This window comes from Lingula anatina, chromosome 3 (assembly GCF_051362555.1).
Source record: "Lingula anatina isolate TDL-2025a chromosome 3, LinAna3.0, whole genome shotgun sequence".
NCBI lineage: Eukaryota > Metazoa > Brachiopoda > Lingulata > Lingulida > Lingulidae > Lingula > Lingula anatina.
In genome coordinates, this window is record NC_141769.1 from 33150548 (window position 1) to 33165006 (window position 14459).

At 36.7% G+C, this 14459-nt stretch overlaps 3 protein-coding genes across 4 annotated transcripts in view; 1 reads left to right on the top strand and 2 right to left on the bottom strand.

The window, feature by feature from the left end:
* Positions 1–63: 63 nt before the first annotated feature.
* On the bottom strand, positions 64–5313 carry LOC106167758 (uncharacterized). Its single transcript, XM_013546619.2, has 4 exons — positions 4440–5313; positions 2157–2229; positions 1638–1850; positions 64–1329 (listed from the first exon to the last, which is right to left on the bottom strand). The coding sequence occupies exons 1-4, from the start codon at positions 4784–4786 to the stop codon at positions 580–582; spliced, it is 1383 nt and encodes a 460-aa protein (XP_013402073.1). The 5' UTR covers positions 4787–5313; the 3' UTR covers positions 64–579.
* LOC106167761 (uncharacterized) overlaps positions 2816–14459 on the top strand; it is a 78534-nt gene continuing 66890 nt past the window's right edge. The window contains exon 1 of one of the 2 annotated variants that reach the window (XR_015333334.1): positions 2816–2959. The gene's annotated coding sequence lies outside the window, so the exon portion shown is untranslated. The remainder of the gene's footprint in view (positions 2960–14459) is intronic. The other variant, XM_087007599.1, reaches the window with a different exon arrangement.
* Positions 6040–14459, bottom strand: part of LOC106167759 (neuronal calcium sensor 1) — a 33791-nt gene continuing 25371 nt past the window's right edge. The window contains exons 4-7 of the mRNA XM_087007596.1: positions 10227–10316; positions 9526–9604; positions 8132–8298; positions 6040–7896 (exon numbers count right to left, since the gene is read on the bottom strand). Of these exons, the coding sequence (XP_086863722.1) occupies positions 7795–7896; positions 8132–8298; positions 9526–9604; positions 10227–10316 (438 nt within the window). The 3' untranslated portion in view covers positions 6040–7794. The remainder of the gene's footprint in view (positions 7897–8131; positions 8299–9525; positions 9605–10226; positions 10317–14459) is intronic.

Here is a 14459-nt window from a genome sequence, read left to right on the forward strand (position 1 = left end):
TAATGCTTTTATATTTGCCAGTATTTTGTTCATCTGTCCTTCTTTTCTATGTAGAAATTGTCACAAAGTGATATAAAATTTTATTCACCTCCAAAATATTACAGAACGAAACGGTGAGATTCTTGACACATAAGTTTTATGATGGGGCTGAGTAACATTGAGCAATGCAAAAAATAATATCAAATCGAAAAAAATATGACAATGTGAATTGAAATTGAACAAAAACTTGTAGGCAAGCAACATTTCAGTCCCTGTTTGGCACTTTGAGGTAATACAAAACTAGAGTTATATATTTGATTTTTACTGCTATACAACAGCTGTACCAGTACTTTGGGTGAATAAAACGTATCATTCCTCCAAGGGTGCAGTCTCTGCTGCGATGCACCGATGATCAATCGCTAAATTTGAACAAAATTCATTAATAATATTTTCCACACAATGCATTTGCAATATCTTGAAAACGGAAAAAGCTGCATTCTTGCTGGAAACTTTGATTTTAACAAAAAGAGTACCATTTAAGAACAATAAAATATTGGCACAGATAAAATATTTGACGCATTAATTTGCCCTGACAAGAGGCTACACCGTCAGGGATAGGGGCGGTTCCGGGGTAACTGAGGAGACCCTTTTCTTCTTGCGTTTCCGTTTTACTGCCGGAGACGCCGCCTCGTCCGATACATGAAGTGTCTCCTCGTGATCTGCTTTCCTGGGGGTTTTAACTCTCTTCTTTACCCTCATGTTCTCTTTTGATCCTGTCAGTGTTCCCTCGACCTGCTTGGGGACTTTCGGTTTCTTTTTGCGACGTTTCGGTTTTGGGTGTGTCAAATGATTCCCCCAAAGGTTCCCCTTATTCTCTCTAAGAACGCTCATGACATACCTTTGAGCATCTTTATCTAGTTTTTCGGCTGAAACCATGAGCAAAATCAGCAACAAGGAATACCAGGCGATGTACCCTGCGTTTTTGAAGGTGAAAAGCAGCTCACTCAGCGTCATGCCATTCCTATACGTGACCATGATATAAATACGCACAACCAAGTAAGGAATATCTTGAAACACTAACATCATTGTATAGTACAGCGCACTGTGGAGACGACTGTTCTCAAACATCAATTTATGTCTGTCGAATTCGTCTTTTGGGGGAGAAGGCGCGAATTTTAAAGTGCTTATCACCGTGAATACCATAATGGTCACAGTTAGGGGGTCTTCAGAAAAAATGGAGGCGTTGGTGAGCAGGCTCTGGAATTCGGCGATGTCGTACAGTGGAAAGAACTCCATTCCACATTCCTTGATTATTGAGTAAATACTTGTGATGTCGTCGTCATGTTTTATCTGAAATATATAGATATAAAGAGTATTTGTAGGTCTTCTCATAATGCATTTAAGGAATTAAAAACTTAGTTTATATAACTGTAAACGCTGAATTTTCAAAGAAGTTTGAACCGAATGCTGAGAGAGAGAGAGAGTGAGAGAGAGAATGTGTTTGGAGGTGTGTGTGTTTGTGAGAGAGAGAAGGAGGGGGATGTGTGTGGGGTGGGGTGGGGGGTGGGGGCATTTCTCACTTTCTCAAAACAACTACTAATCTGACAACTGACCGTGACAACATAAACCAACATAAAAACCCAGCCCTGATCACTCACCTCTTTAAACTTCGCAAACCATTCGTTGACCACCAAGCACATCAGCACCACCTGCAGGATGAAAATACTCCACTCGTCAAAATGATCAAATTCGGCAGCTTGGATCAGGGAGCTTGGTGAACTCCCTAGCGTGCAGGCTGAGGTAGTATTGGACGTGGTGTTTTGAGCATCATAAACTTTGAGTATTGAGCAAGGTATCTTCTTGGCGTGCACCTGTGAAGAATTAGAATATAAAACCTTATTATTAATAACAATTGCTTTCTGGTTGCTACACGATAGAAACTTGCAAGTCGTAAATATATCCCACCATGAAATTAACTTTTTTGTGTTAAACGCCACATAGCTTTTTAACAAGCCATCTGCCAAAATTTCAATCTTAAATCTTAAACAGGCAGTATTAAGATTATAAGTATCAAGTTCAGTTTTGTTGAATTTAAGTAGATCCCTTTAAGAAAGATGTAAAGTCTAATTTGGCGCGGTTTTGTACCACACAATAAAACAAGCACTATGTCTACCTACCTTGAACGCCAGCCCCAATAACAGCATGACAGGTGTAGAACAGAACAACACATACAGGGTGATAGAGGGACGCCTGGAAGATGAAGTTAATAGCGATTTAACACTTTTAACCAATAATTTCTTTGATGAACCATTCAAGAAAAAACTACATAGAGCTAATGATAAAAGAATGAGAACGTACAGTGTAACAGAAGACGATAAAGACGATCAAGATGACAGTTACTAATTTATTTAAGAAGATTTATTCGTTATCTCGCCAAGCGATTGCTTCGATCAATGGTTGTCTGTGTTTATGACTTATATGGACAACACGTTTTAACGTGTTTAAATGACATTAAAATGACAGGGCGACAAGAAATGGCCATTACGTGTGAGATAATACACTGTCACCCGAGCGAAAAAGGCCATTATATTTCGAGTGCCAGCGACATACATTCCAAGAAAAAATGCATTCATTTTTTCATTAAAGACCCTAAAAACCGAATAAAGTGACCCCATGTCACGCTCTAGAGAAGTTATATGGAACAAACTCGTCCACGTGCGCTGGTCACCTCCTGCCAAATTCTTATGTAATGTATGACATATTTGGTCAATTTTTGCTAAATACTTGTCGTGGAAGTATTCAACTCGCTTGAGCAGTATTTAACCAACCTAAGACACTGACCATGCGCGTCTCAGCTGAGCCACACCAAGCTGCGACTGTTGAGGAAAAAAGGTATCAGGCAAGACCTCTTTTTTACAGCCGGACGTGTAAGGGACGATTTCAAGCAATGTGAATCCCATAGTAATCACTCTCTAAGTCAGTAAGTAGAACCAGTGAATACTTTATTCGCGACAACGTACTTGCAACTTGTAATTTTAAGGGCCTTAAGCTTAGTTTTCGCTGCAATATGGCTGAAAGTATATTGCGCTGGAAATTCCTTTGTCTGACATAACATTTGAATAATTGGGTGGAGCGGCGGTCAAAATTGTTGTTTAAATTTTGGACAGTAAAGGTCACCGCATCATGAGACACTGATTTCCCTGCGAGTCTATGGTATATTTCTGTATTTAGGCCTACGTGAGTGGACGGTGATGCAAAGGAGACGTTGGTCTCATTAACCTGTGCATTGTTATTATCTCCACTGAAATTTTCCAAGACTGAGGTGCACACGTAATATTTGGTTTCTTTGTTTATTTAATTCATTTAAAAGAATAAAATATTGACTTTTGTGTTGTTGTTGTTGTTGTTTATTCTTTTGCTATTTTAGACAGAATTCTGAGCAGAATTTCTGATTTCAATTTATTGCGTTGTGTGCCGAAGTCTGTTTACCAAATATGAATTAATTATACATTTTTGGATTCTATTAATAGTGAATTTCGCTATATGTAAAAGCTTGGTAGTGTATTGTGCTTTGATAGGTGAAATTATTTTGAATCAATTTAGTTTTCGCTTACAAATGTACAATGGCGAGTGCATCAAGGTTGCTAGTCAATCGTGCGACTTACGACTCGTTACGCTGCCAGGTGTAGGTCTTAAACTTGCTAAGTCACTATTTTCTCTATTCTCTTGATGCCAAGAAGGTTACATGCAAAAGCTTTGTTTTCGGCTTTCGAGAATTTTAGAGACCTCGACTGATTTAACCAAGATGTAGTCGTGAAACTCTAGACTACATCGAGGTTAAATCCGAGTTTTCCGAGAGACGCTACGCAGAAATGTCGAGTGAAGCGAGATATTTCTGGGTAGCGGCTCGAGGTTGCCCTCGATCTTCACTGAAGCTTGGCTAAATGGACAGGGTCCAGTGATCAACATATCGCCACGGTCACATAACATCCCAAGGTATGTATTCTTTACAAGTATTATTGTTTCTTTTTAAATTCATGATTAAGGCTACCCTCTTCCAGGGTGGCAGATTTTGTAGGGAAAACGGAAAAATCCACACATAGCCAAATGACTATTTATCTAGAGACAAATCTGTGAATATATGTGGAAAATCCGTCTGTCGCCCTGGTAGAGAGTAGATTAAGGCCATTTTTTATTTCTGAAATGGCGCTAAAAATGAAATGTTTGTAAGAAAATCAATACTTTTTCCAGTAAATTATTATCATTTTACAAGGTAGGCAAAGGCACCGATGACTGAATGATAATATTAATTTCCCATCAATGAACGAAAATGAAATCGAGGGATCTGAAATTTAATTGCTTTGGAATGAATTAAGTCAAAGAACAAAATTATAAACTCAGAAAAGATGCATGTGAACTGTACCATTTACATCATAAAATAAAAAAATACTTTAACTCACCACCATCTTCTTGCATGTCGTCTGCTAAGCACAGTCACCAAGACATAAATCACTAACGACACCAGCACCAGCCCAGCAAACACCCCTCCCAATATGTTCCTAAAACTCTCAGCGGTGACATCCCACCCGTACATGTACCCCTGCTGGTTGTTAACGGTGGCCTCCCCTGTGTATTTCTCCACCACGTGCCAGACCGTAAGGAAATAAGGCAGAGCGTAGCAGAACAGCTGGAGTGTGCCAAGGATCGTGTATTTGATCACCTGGCGACAAGTGGGACGGACGCATAGGGGTGGGGTCTTCTCACCGGCCACTAACAGCTCGTCACTTCGGGGTGAACTCGTTTCCATGCCTTGGTGATATTAACATGAGATGCTTGGTGTATGTATTCCTGGTAGGAAGGGAGATTTAGCTTTGTCTTAACGTCTGAGGAACGTGCGTTCTTGACACTAAAACTGAGATCTTGACACTTACATGTATATCTTGACAGTATACTTGGATACGGTAATGATGATTCCAAATCTAAATAAAGTGAACGTCATGCCTAAAAGACCCCACATATAAGAATCACAAGCCGTGTCATGTTGATCTAGCCACGTGCCTCTCTGGGGAATGACCCGTTTCCACGGTGATGTATAGCGGTAACCATGGAAACTTCCCCTCTCTACCGGTAAAGAGTATGTCGTAATCTCCCGGGCGTAGTCTGCCTTAGCCGTCTTTCCAGTCACTTAGCCCCGTTGTGATCATCATACATTCAGTGTCAGCCTCATGTTTACGTCGGCCCCTATAGAAATCGTGATAATAGTCCCTCAATACCTGTGAGCTTAATCGAAGCCCAGTCATAACGATGACCTAGCAACAACAGTTCAGCGTGTCAGGGTCGATACGAACATTTCTCCATGCGGAGCGACTTCAAAAGAACATTTCTATGCCGTATTCAGATGTGCGTGCATTTCAGTGCAACAGTCTACGCGGCTTAACGCGCACGTGGGCTGTTTTTTTCTGTTTGATTATGTTATCGGTCTCATTGGATAAAAAATAACAGCACGCACTTCTTTGTACCTGACGACTTTTAAAACGCTGTAACATGTACTCTGTAGTGTATCTATGACAAAAACGATTTTGAAATGAAATTTATTTGGTTTCAAGTATAATGCCCACATAAAGCGTTTATCATCGGAGATTTAAAAAACGGTCCCTAGATTTTACAATCAAGGGTGTGCAATCCTCGGTTAATCACTTCATAATCCATTTTTATATATGAATAGTTTGAAAGGTGAACCGCCAAAAGAGAAATTAAATGCTTGACACGCTGTATTTCCTCAAATTTACCCAATGAATAAAATTCATCCATTTACGCACCCTTTTAACGGAAATGGGGGTTATGCATTTCGCCCAAGAGAACAAACGCTCTTTAAAAATATTATTTTTTTATCGTTTATTGCCAATAATATTGGGCAGAGGGGCGACCGACTACTTCTAGGAAATTATTCACGGCAAAAGATAGGAATTTTTAATGTTTTTCATCGCACCAAAAATCCACAAACAATCGTTTTTCCTTCCATAAAATAAGCATTATCAGTAAACCATTAAACCCAAAGGATTCTCGCAAACGGACCTTTATTAAAAAAAGAGGTGAATATCCACATACATATATAGCTTCATATGTAAATACAAGCTGACAAGCTGACAACTTTCATTATTCTCACGACTTAATAGGAAACTATCTATACAACAACGTTGTAAAAACAATACGACCACAATTAATATCTGACAAATATATTGTGGAAAGTTAATTATGCCCTTAACTCATTTTAACAGACTCCCCAATAAAGTTTTTAAAATCTTTAAAACGCAAACACCATATTTAACAAAAATTAACTAATCATTAAACATAACGTAGGAAGCATCAGATAAAAGAAAATCTCTCCTTTAGGACAAGGAATAAGGTTCATCTGCTCAACATTCGAGTACTACACATCTTTCTAAATAAAAACTAATACAAGGAGTAATATTAACCCCTGTGAGACAAATATCAATTTTTCTCTATCTCAGTACATTCAACACTTACTCTCACCACTTAAAAAAATAAGAGAAAAATTTTATGTAATATCATCTTTTAAAACATTTCAAGCTTAGGTAAAAATAGTAATAAATTAAGATGAAAATAGAAATAGAAAATTAAAAATAACCTTGCTCCTACAACAGTTTTAATTGTGCCACTCTAACATAACTATGACTCCCATCATAACGAGTCTTAACTCAAAACAGGGATTTTCAATGATTCAGAAATCATTTCCCTAAGTTTATCCTCAATTCTTCACAATTACATCTACTATCTTTATGTATCAAAATAAAAAGATTACATTATAAAATAACAAATAAGATGACAAGAAATATTTCACAATGCTCAAATCTGTCCAGGGACACCTGTGTGGACTGCAGATGACTGGAAATATCATAGTTACACTAACCAAAATGATATAAATCCACATTTATCATGTTAATAACATTGAATAACACCTTCAATAAAGATAATTTTTGGTCAAAGTGAGAAGAAAAATTGTGAATAAATTTAGTACTAGTAAGGGACACTAAGTATAAAATGACTAAATACAGACACCTGGGCTCCATAACTCGAAACCATCGCGTATTGTGAATTGTCTTTTATTTTGAGGCTATTAAGGCCTATATGGGGTGAGTAAATCCCGAGTTATGGAATAGAGACGCTTGCGCTCGTTCTCAATTCCCAATGCTTTCGAGTTACAGAGCCCTGGATTGTCAGTAAGGATATATACCCCCTATCTGGCAACTAATGCACCATGGTTGGTGCAGTTGTCAAGGAGATACCCCAGCTTATAATCTGGGCAACCAAAGACCTTAAGGGAAATCATTCGAGATGGCCTAAAATGAGGCTGTCGGCTCTGTGTGATGTCATAGGAAACTAGAAAACATGTGAGACATCACATGAAGAGGGGATGGTTAGCTATGAGCAGTAAGGGAAAACTTCTACGTGCTGGGCATGCTGTCTTGGAAAACAATACAAAACATGGAAAAAAAAAGAAAAAAAACGATGTTGTGCCAAAGACTAACTCAACAGAACCTTGGAGAAAACAAACAAAAAATATCCATGGATGAATTATGTCAGCTTGTATTTATTGCCGCACTGCACTTGCTCGCCTCTCATTATTTCAGACACCCTCTCTATTCCAAATCCCACAAAATCTTGTCCCACTTTTTGCTAAGTCACGAGATTTGGGCTATCTTGGATGATCTCCATTAGTATCCTTCCAGATTAAGTTAACCTAGTTCCAAGTCCGCCTGAAATGATACAATCTGGAAGCTAGGAGAGGAGAGGTCATCTTCCGGCCGGCATCTCCATGGACAATGCCTGGACTATCCACGGGTCACACTTAGAACCCTCACGGAATTCATCTTTTGATAATTTCCCGTCATGATTCTGGAAAATAAATACATATTAAACGAATATATTTATGGAAAATATTTACATAGTCTAAAAATTTTAAATATTCCTAACAAGGACAAATCCAGATATGACTTGGCAGAAAGTTTTCTGTCCAGGCTGACTGGCCTCCAATTTTAATCCAGAAATCAATTTACTTAATAATCAACTTAAATTAATAATTTAGTAATTAAACCCATCTCTAAAATATATACAGTGCTTTTGGCTTTACCTTATCCATTTGTGCAAATATTTTCTCCACCCTTTTTTCAGGTGTATCTTCATCTTTCGGCAGGTCCAACATGTTCCCCACCATACTGTAGATAGCATCTACGATGTTCACCATCTCTGCCTTGGTGATGTAACCGTCCTGGTCCACGTCGTACAGGTTGAATGCCCCTGGGGTGATAGACAGGTTTAGATGTGTTAACACTGGCTGCATAGGCGGGTACTCTCTGACAGGGGTTAAATGGCACAAATGATCTCAAATCACCGTTATAAGTGTGATACCTTTCAATCATTTGTAAAAACAATCTGATTTTCCAACTTGGTTTGCTTTTTATTTTTAAACCAAAGTTAAAAGAATTTGAAATGAAACAAAAATATAATCCAGCATTTATCAGGAAAAGAAGTATGTACTAGAGGTTGACAGCACGGGCAGTCACCCCCCCCCCCCCACCCCTCCTCACTCTCTCCAAAATGTCCCCCAAATCAAACCAATGACTAATCACACTCTCTTTTTCACAACTGTTTTCTGACAAACCCAATAAACCAAATGAAGTAAAATGACAAGTAGGTTTATATGGTACATGCTCCTATCTTTGAGAAGAGAATTTCATTTCCCACTGATTGTGACAGAGAAATAACCTGACAGTTCAGTGTGCTGAGCAATTGCTTTTGTCACACCTAACACACCACTACTGTGTGACATAGTTCTCAAAGACCCTAGCTCAGAAACAATTGTAGCACGCCTCTATGTATTTTTTTAATTTGTATAAAAAACATTTAGTGGTTAATACTGAGTAAAAACAATCCATTTCTTTCCCTTCAGTATTGATCTTGCCATCTTAAACTACCCATACAACCTTAATAAACCATCTGACACTGCCAAAACTGCTGACGTGGAATTTCTGGTCCAATGCCTACTGACCATGTAGTCAATAACAATGTTTTGTTTGCTCACTAATATTTGTGATGTTGACTATAACAAACACTTGTATGCACACAGTTGCCAAGTACCAGTAATTACATGGGGAGATCCAATTTTTTTTTTAGTGTCGCCCATCCTTCCATATCCAGAGTTGCACAGTTATGGCACTGACCCCCTCCCACCCACCCCCCACCCCCCACCCCATCATCAACATCTAACCATCATCCACTGTCCGCTGAAGCTCAAATTGCTCCTACTACAAGGACCGAGAGTCCCATGAGAGTCAAAATTATATTTAGCATTTTTTAGGCAATGACTGTACATGTCCTCTTATTTACAAATACATTTCTCCCCCATTTCATTTCACGGCTATTTTTTAAAAAGTTTAAAAGCAAAGCAGTCTTTTTAGTACACATTGAGTACAATTTGTCCCACATATGGATCTAAAACTGTTATCAAGTACAAAGATTACTTACAGTCCAGTTTCTCATCCAGAGTACCTCTAGAAGTCACTGACAAGGCACAGATAAATTCTTTAAAATTGATGTGACCATCCTGAAAAATATAATGAGAGTAGAAATAATTTTCTCTCTTAATATAAAATTCTTTATAGATATTAATTACCCAACAGATATTCTGTAATCTGCAAAATGTACAAGATTATCTAAATAGTGAAATTTAGCTTGGCCACAATTTGTGCTTATTTTGTAATGTAACTTTAAACTTTTTTATCTGAGAGAAATTAAAATAGTAGTACGTTAATGGTAAATTCATCTGCAAAATGTGGAAGATTATCTGAATAGTGAAGTTTAGCTTGGTAACAGTTTCGCAAAATAATTAAAACATTTGTGGTACAGATTTTATTAAGCAAAAAATAATGCGAAGTATGAATCAAGGCTACAATTTGTGTTTATTTTGTAAATGTTACTTTAGACTTGTATCTGATAGAAATTAAAATAGCAGTATGTTGATGGTAAAATTATGTAAAATTCGCCAAACTTTGTTTTTTTATACAGAGAATAGGCAACTCTTGCAACACACACGTCCTCTGAGAAATTAAAATAGTTGTATGTAAATGGTAAAATTATATAGAACTAACCCAACTTTTTTTTAAATAGAGAATAAGCAATACCACACCCACTTGTACTTCTTACAGTAATCCATATCAACCCTTTACCTTATTTGCATCAAACACATTGAAGACAAAATTGGCAAATTTGCTGGGGTCCCCATGAGGAAAGAACTGTTGATATATGGTCTGGAATTCCTGGAATAAAAACAGGATGGGTCTAATAGATAGTTAGTTCTATGGCCACCAGGGTACACTAGCAGTTTCTCTATTTCCATCAACAGATCAATACTGGAGAAGTTTTTATAGAGATAAAAAGTCTACAAAGAACTATGGTCTTTTAATTAAGAAAACATTAAGTCTGTCAGAGAGAGAAATCATTCACTCCCTTCTTTTCAAATTATTCTTAAGTATAAGTACTTTTAAATATCCATAGATCAATATTTTAGACAGAAACAGAAATGATTCAAAGTTCACTGACACATGCCCCCTGACATTCCACACAAAACAGATATTGACAAAAATTAAAAGTGTCATTGGAAAATGAACAAAGTATTGGATAGCCTCCCATCTTGCCGACCAAATTAGCTCTCTATAATAAAAAAGGAAATAACACACTGTTACCACAGACACAGAGATCTTATTTGACATATACTGACAGACCTCCATCCAGGTTGACGAACTTATCAAAATAACCACACTGGAAACAGTCTGGTATCATGTTACTTGTTTTTTAATATAAAAATAACTACCAAGAAAATTCTGACCCCCTGCTATAAATGTCAGGACGCTCTTCCTACCTGTTAATAAAATGTCATGAAAATGTAATAAAAACACCTGAAAAAAATGCTGTATTCATAAGCTTCCAAAAAATATTAAGTGCTAAAGCACTGAGCAGCTAATGTACTTGGTTCATACATGTATACTAGAAAAAAAGTATCATCCTCATTTTATGTAAAAGTGACACACCAGACAATAAGCATATGAGGCATGGAGGGGGGGGTGGGGTGAGGTTACAATTCATCAAAACATCATTAAGTCAAACAGCAATGACAAGCTACCAGTGGACCAGCAGATCAAACCAATTATCACACTGTCAATAAAGTCTATGGTTTGTTCAAACACCTCCAGTCAAAAGATAAGGCATATTATCTTGTGGACTAAAGTATAAGCACAATAAATTCCTACTCCAGTTGACTGAGAAAATTAATAACTTGGTGCAATAACAGTGTTCAAATATAAGACGTAAGAATACAGCTAGCAATTTTAATTCTCCCAGACACCCTTATAATGTATAATACAGCCACTTATACCAATGGCTATGGTGAACCAGTGGCAAGGAAGGTTATATACTAGACATAGATGATTTAAATAAATATAACTGTCAGTGTGGATCCTTTTTCTTAACTCAACTATGATTTCTATTTAATAATAATAAGAAGAAAAAGAAGCAGAACACCTCTAATATAAATATATTGATAAATAAATATCTGGCACTACATGTAAATGTATAGTATGAAATTTTTAAAAACTTGAGTTGCTGTCAAATGTTCAGACTGATACTTGAAAGCAAAGAAATAAACTGTTGACAATGTTTATAATATTCTGAATTTGGTAGATATGCAAATCCTGCTGCCTACCTAATACTTACTCTTTATTTTACTTTTTTCTCATTTTTTTTTTTTTTTTTTTTTTTTTTGAGGCATCAATTATACAAGTAATATTATTTTACTTTTATTCTACTTTTTTTGAGGCATAAATTATTCATGAGAAAACTCGGATACACAAGAATAAGAGTACTGTATTTAATCTTTTTAAAAATATTTTCACAATATCCATTTACTTCATCCCTAAAGCTAAGCTTAACAGTAAACTGCAACTTGATTTATAAATACAATAAAACTTCGAGAAGACTTTTTATCATAAGTCCAACATTTATTGAACAAGCACTGCAAACATGAATTATCCCTATGATCAGCAAAGAAAATAATACATGAGAATTTTATTGCGAGTTTTCATCTTGTAATTTAGCAGAGTATTTACCAGATTATCCTAGCCCAATTCAGCCATGTTTAGCGACACATATAAAGTCCTCTTCATGACACAGATTTAAACTTCCTCAAGCACTTTCGACCTTTTACCGAGAGGGTTTACAACCATAACACCTTGGCGACTAAAAGCCTCCTTTACCATAATACATTAAGAGTTTCCAATACCCCCGGGTAGTCAAAGTGCTGTGAGTCAATACCAGAAAATCACCTTCATTTGTTCTAAAGTTTTACAGCCCCTGTAAAGGTTCTATATATAAATCAAAGCATTGGTCACACAAAGTAGAAGATTTTCTCAGTACATTACTTGATAATTTTGTTTCTACACAGCTTGCTTTTAAATTATATAAAAAAATTAATAATAATAAATACTTTATTTTTAAATTATAAAAATCAAATAAAGGAAAAGAGATCTATTAACATACATATACATGGGAATGAGACTTAAACAGGTTAATAAATTATTATTTGCAAACTTCTACATAAAATAAGACTGTTTTATCATATATTTCTTAAGGTCATTTGGGTACTTTTTCTACTGGTTACAGCAAAACATGTTGTTTGCCAAAATAACAAGTACAGCTTGTCAAAGTTTTCAGCCTTATTGTTTGAAATTTTCAAAAGCTATTCAAACCTGCAAAAAAGTTCTTAGCTTATGCTCCAAACATTCACCCCACATTGTAACATAAGAGAACATAACAAATATTCAGTCTTGAAAAAAATAATCGCACACGAAGCTGAATTTTTCAAAAGAGTTTCCCTTCTTCCCTCCCTAAATGATACTTGCTACCACATTTTCTAAAAATTTAAGAAATTAATTCATTTCATTTTGCTTATATAGGCACAAAGACTTATATAAACATAACGATATATATGTTTCTATCGTGTCAACTTTTTGATTGGATAACTGTCCAAAGAATGACCGGTATCCAAGTTAGCTTCGGCTAAGTAAATTTTAACGATAATCGCTTTCATGATTCATTAAGCAGAGACAGCGGCCGCCATATTGGACATACTCGAATCTTACGTTTCTTTTATTTTCTGATTTTCTCTCAAACATTGGATAGGCTGGCATCAAGTTGACACATTTCTTCTCGTTCATCTGAAATCTGACTCTGCCGTTAGCAGACAAAGTAACCAGTGACCCTGAAGGGACCTTCTTACGACAAACATAAACCATTTGCGCAAGGTGCCTTTCATGCCATGGCGGTAAGCCTCCCGCGCAGACAGAAAAAATTATATAAAGTTGCCGTTATCTTGAGAACAAATTTAGTGAAGATTTTTTCGTAAATTTGAAAAAGGCTAACACGGGAGTGCATTTCTTTAGCTTATTAACCACATTGTTTCGCTCTTTACGATTCATAATTTGTGTATTTACAAATATGAAATTGTGTACATAGCCTGGGGGATACAGCGACATCGAACCCGGCCTGCACTGCCAAAATACTGTGACCGCTTTGTTCAAGGTTGCACTTTGCGTAATGGCGGAAACCGTTTATTTTGTCCCAATTTCTATGCTTAAAATACTGGTGCCCCGTGGGCTTATTACGATACAACAGCCTCATGTACGCCCCTAACACTTGAATAAATAATCTTGTTTGCAAAATCGTACTCGTAATCATTACTGATTAAATCGTATTAAATTCAACAGCTTTGTTAACTAACGACCTTCGTGATCTCTTTATTCAGTAAGGGCTCGATAATATTATAATTTACAACAAACACCACCACGACATGCCCTGCGGGATGTCGCTACACAAAATCTCATACAACTCTATCGATAATGGTATTTGCGAAGCACTTGCGATAATCGTCGATTAAATTACTCGATTCTGAACACCATTCTTTCCAAATCAACTTTTCAAACAATCAAGTTGTTCAAGTACTTGTATCGCTTCCCAGCATCTTTCATCAAAGTTATCGAAAGTTACTCAACTCCAACATAAAGCTATTATTCGGCAAATAATTTCTACAAACATTTAGGCGGCCATCTTGCACATGGCGTGGTGTGCAACAATTGCCCATTAAACCATTAAGGGATTAGCTGTGTTGGTCTAGCCAAACTTCAAGACTCTCTCATAGTGATCAACAACTATAACACAATGCCTTCCAACCCGTTAAGGGATTAGGTACGTAACTGACGAGGGGGAGGAAGAAAAGCAGTGCACCCGTTAAAGGCTTAGCAGTGTAATTGGCAAATGAAGGAAAGAAAAGAGGTGCAACCTGTAAGAGATTATATAGTGGCAAGTTAAGCAGGATCCCTTTATTGAGTAAACCTGGAGATATTTACCTC